Source organism: Chanos chanos, chromosome 16 (genome assembly GCF_902362185.1).
Source record: "Chanos chanos chromosome 16, fChaCha1.1, whole genome shotgun sequence".
NCBI lineage: Eukaryota > Metazoa > Chordata > Actinopteri > Gonorynchiformes > Chanidae > Chanos > Chanos chanos.
Genome location: NC_044510.1, coordinates 16539114 through 16543731, shown reverse-complemented (window position 1 = coordinate 16543731; position 4618 = coordinate 16539114). Strand labels below are relative to the sequence as shown.

The 4618-nt window shown below is 46.2% G+C and overlaps 1 protein-coding gene across 2 annotated transcripts; it reads right to left on the bottom strand.

Annotated features, from left to right (window-relative positions):
• Positions 1 to 305: 305 nt before the first annotated feature.
• kcnj4 (potassium inwardly rectifying channel subfamily J member 4) lies at positions 306 to 3033 on the bottom strand. 2 transcript variants are annotated; one of them, XM_030793998.1, is made up of 3 exons: positions 3011 to 3033; positions 1473 to 1890; positions 306 to 1409 (listed from the first exon to the last, which is right to left on the bottom strand). In XM_030793998.1, the coding sequence occupies exons 1-3, from the start codon at positions 3031 to 3033 to the stop codon at positions 306 to 308; spliced, it is 1545 nt and encodes a 514-aa protein (XP_030649858.1). The 2 variants fall into 2 exon arrangements, with proteins under 2 accessions (XP_030649858.1, XP_030649857.1); XM_030793997.1 differs by having other exon boundaries at positions 306 to 1890.
• Positions 3034 to 4618: the final 1585 nt, after the last annotated feature.

Sequence of the window (4618 nt, the reverse complement as noted above, 5' to 3'; positions counted from 1 at the left end):
GGTGACGGCCGCATAACGCCCCTCTTCAGTGGGGAACATTATTATGGCAGCTTAGACTTGAGCAAACGCACAAAAAAAAAAAAAAAAACAAAGCAGCAAAAGGTAACAGTACTTTCATTTCATTGGATTTTTTGGAATTTTCAAGTAATCCACCACCACATAAAACGTGCAAATATATATGACTCTTTTCTGAAATAACTGTTCCTTAGACTGTTAGCATACTGAGGTTGGTTTTGAGAAACAGGGTTTTGTAAACGGAAGGGTGTGGGATTTGGAGGTTTTCTGTGGAAACGCTATGCGTTCACTCAGATTTCTGACTCGCTCTTGTACGTAATCGGGTCAAGAGGAATCGTAGTCTGCAAGATGTCGAATTCCATCTGATTGTCCATGTCCAAAACACACAGCATGTTGCTCCCTGACGTCATGGTCGCTGTGTCTTGGAACATCTTCTGGAAGTCCGTAGCAAGGCCAATCATATGCCGGGATGGATCATTATCCATTTCTTTCAGCCTGCCTTTGTCCTCCACCTCTTCTTCTCCGCAGCTGAGAGCGACTTCGTTCTCGTAGCAGAAAGCACTCGGAGAGTGAGGCGGCATGAGGTGCTGGCTGGGACAACGGCTGATGGGAGATTCGGAGCGAGATGAGGCGGAGGAACGGTGGCTGGTTCTCTCGTTAAGTTCTCTTGCGCTGCAGCTGGGCGTGGTCGGTACTTCGTAGGTCTTGTGGAAGCGACCGTAGTCTACCTGATAGCGGTCACGGTCCTCGTAGATCACCGGCTCGAACCTGTGACCCCAGAGGATCTCCCTGGCCAGGTAGGAGCTGCGTGCCTGAGTGGTCATGGCCGTCGCCTCCACCATGCCTTCCAGGATCACCACGATCTCGAAATCATCCATCTCCAGGTCAGCCCGGCTCATGCCGTAGAGCGGACTGTCTTCATCGATTTCATGGACTATGATGAGAGGAGACACCAGGAAGAGCCTGTCAATACCCTCGTCATAACCCACGTTTAGATCCGTCTGCTCCAGCGGGATGAACTCTCCCTCTGCGGTGATGTAGGGTCGGATGAGCTGGGCTCGGACGTGAGCTTCCACGATGTGGCTCCTACGCAAGTTGCCAACGCGCCACATGAGGCAAAGCTTCCCATCGCGCAGGGCAATCACTGCATTCTGGGAGAACAGCAAGGTCTGGTTACGTTTTTTTGGCCTTGCCATCTTGGCCATGATAGTGCCGATCATAAAGGAGTCAATGATGCAGCCAACGATGGACTGGACCACCACAGTCACCACTGCAACTGGGCATTCCTCTGTGACGCATCGCCAGCCGTAACCAATGGTGGTTTGGGTCTCAATAGAAAACAGAAATGCACCTAGGAAACCTTCCACATGCAGAATGCAGGGTTTCCATTTTTTCTGTTCTCCTTCACCTGAGAACACACCTGGCCCACCAGCCAAGCCACCAGAGGTGGAACTTGCTCCCCGGTGGTCATCGAAGTCCCCGTGAGCGAGGGATACAGAATAGAATATTATCCCAAAAATCAGCCAAGAGATTAGGAAGGTGCTGCAGAAGATGAGCAGCAGATACCTCCAACGGATGTCTACGCAGGTAGTGAAAATGTCGGCCAGGTAGCGGCGGGGTTTGTCCTCCATGTTGGAGAATTCCACATTACACTGGCCATTCTTCTTGACAAAGCGGCTTCTCAGCTGACCCGGGCCCGTGGTGGAAATCCTACCATTGTAATTGTCCATTCCTCGACCCAGCAGACCCCCAGTCCTGCCCCCGACCCCTGAACTGCTTGGGGAGTACAGCTGGCGATTGGGGGAGCCATGCCCGTTGTGGAGTCCAAGGGTAGAAATTTTGAGGCCCTCCTCATCTGGTGAGACGATACTGTACCTGAGGGGTTAAGAGTTGAGGCAAAAATGACTTTAGAAAGGCATTGTCATCTAAAAATGGGTCATTCCAAAGCAAAGAGGCTAACATGATGCAACACAACAGGACAAGAACAGGAAAAGGGGCAGGGTTTAATTCAGTGCCTGTAATCTTATTGGATGATTTGTTCTTTCCAGCGTACCCTTCAAAGGACACAATGCAACTATGCATAGCACACTAACTCCATAGACGGAGATAAAGTATGACTCACTGTGCCCCATACCCCTAAGGTGGTTTCCTGTTCAGAACCACGGCGCTAACAACTCAAAAGAAACACTCCAAGCCTCACTCAAGGCAGTGGTCAACATTTACTTTTACTTTCCCACCGTTTCTGTCTGAGTCCCCCGCAACACCCCACACCCCTCTCTGGGCCTCCGTGTTCCCTTTGACCTACACTTGGCAAAACTGTAAATAATGACCAGGCTCAGTTGTCCAGTAGTTGGCTTTCTCCCACAGATAGGATTACAGGGGAAGGTGAGATATGCTGAGAGGGATTACGGTCAAGGCAGGTTTTAGGGATTAATGTCTCAGATGGGCCTGCCCTCCCCACACATTCCCCATTCAGACAGGGACAGTGTCAGATGGAACTTTCTCCAGACAGTTACAAAAAAGGTTAACATGAATCATCTAATTACCTCTATTTAGGATACCCTGTCTGTGACATAGAGAAACACAGCACACTAAAAATTCATCTTATTTTTCATAAGCATTGCTCATTGCAAATTCCAGTATATAAATATACTTAGTGTATTGGCACATAAAAGAGAAACTCAAAACACAATTATTCTGTAAGTTGGAGCTCCCTTTTTAACCCCAACGTTCCTTAGACCTGCTTTGTTTAGAAAAAAAAATGTACTGATGTACTTCACATCATCCTTGGTTCTTCTGAAATTTTTTTTGTCTTTCTACAGTTCTAAATATCTCAGATTCCCCCTCTGTTAGAAAGCTCAGGTTTGCTCAGTCCGTTATGATTTTGAATAGAGTTCAAGATCCGGTTATTCAAAGCCCAAAATTGTATTCTGACTGTTGTTTGTTTTGTTTTGGGTTTTTTTGTAAATCTTTTTTTGTTTGTTTGTTTGTTTACCTGGTGGCTCGAGCTGACCCCATGCCGTCAGTGATTGTGAGGTTGTCAGTTGGCCGGAGCATTGGTCGTCAGGTGGATGAGGAGGTTCGGTCTACTTCGAAAGATTCGGTATTGGCATTGTGAACATCAGGCAGCACTGCAGTGGGATGCACTCAGAGGAGCACTGCAGGGGGTAACAGGGGGAGGAAGGAAAGGGACACCATCATTACAGGCTCATGGACAGATTCAAAACTATCTAAATAGGCTTTCAACTGCCTGGAAAAGATAACCCTCAGTTCAGAACTGTAAAATTGATTTTGTCAAGCGAGAGAGGAGTCTATACTAAAAGGTACAGCGCATTTGGTGCACTGGTGTTGTTTTATTTTGCTTTGAAATATCGTGAACAGGTTTCAGCTTGTGGCCTCTGATTTTTTAAACTGATTTTCTGAGTTGCTGCCTTTCTGTAACATTGACAGACATCCTCCTCTACTTCCTCTGTGAGAGTTTGCCTTTGTCAAGCAAGTTAAACAGCCCGTCAGATCTGAAGATCCAAACTAATTTATTTAAAAAAAAAAAAAAAAGAGGGAAGATTCCGTTTGAAAAGACAAAGAGGACTTGTGTGTGCTGCTGCTGAATGTTGTGATACTGTTCAGAATCCGTGTGTGCTTAAATGGAGGGACGGAGAGAGGAAATTTGCGTTGAGGAAAATAGCCGGATGTAATCTGATGTAATCATTACGTCTGCTGAGGTAACAGACTAAATCATCTCATGTGTAGCTTAACTTAATCTCTTTTACATCTGTGATGACGGAGGCAAACACACGGCACAAGACTTACGGATGTCAGACATTACCTGAGCAGAGATGGACCTGAGCAAGGAAATCCGTTCCTACCCACTGTTTTATAGATCTGTATTCCTTACAGCTGCACTTAGCCAATCAAATCACATCATTTGCTTTAAATTACTCTGGTTTGCGGTGGTGATTGAAAGCAGTAGAATAGAATGGCTCAATTGTGCCCTTATGTGGTGAAATAAATATGACCATTCAGAAAGGACTCTGGAGTCCTGGTGGTCTCCATTCAATTAAAAATCTTGGCGGTTTCCTTCTTAATACAATAACCACCATTTAAGAGGAAGTTAAACATGATTCCCTTTTGTGAGCTGACAGCATGGTATAATGGGAGATAACCACTGGAACAGGTATCGCAGTGAAACAGTGTTGGATTTAATTTCCATAATATATACCTGGGCGATTCCGGATCCTCGCTGCCTGACAGTCTCTATGACTGGCAACACGTCCATTTTCTCTGTGAGGGTTTGACTTTGTCAGCAGGTTTCAGTCCACCTGAGTGCACTTTGCAGTGATTGGCAATGTTTGCCCTCTCTGACATTCTGGGGCCTCTGTGAGTGTTTGGTCCCTGCTGTGGGTTTTGAGGGCTGTCAGATGCCTTGGCCTCACTTTACCCTATGAATGATGTTCATTCCCCTCAGGTCACATGACCGAATCGTAGCCAATGACCTCACGTCATTACATATTTTTCCACAGAAGTCTTTTCATTATCTCACTTAGCGCTGGGATGCTAATGTTGCTATTTATTAGCTGAGGATAAAAAGAACTGGAGTGAATTT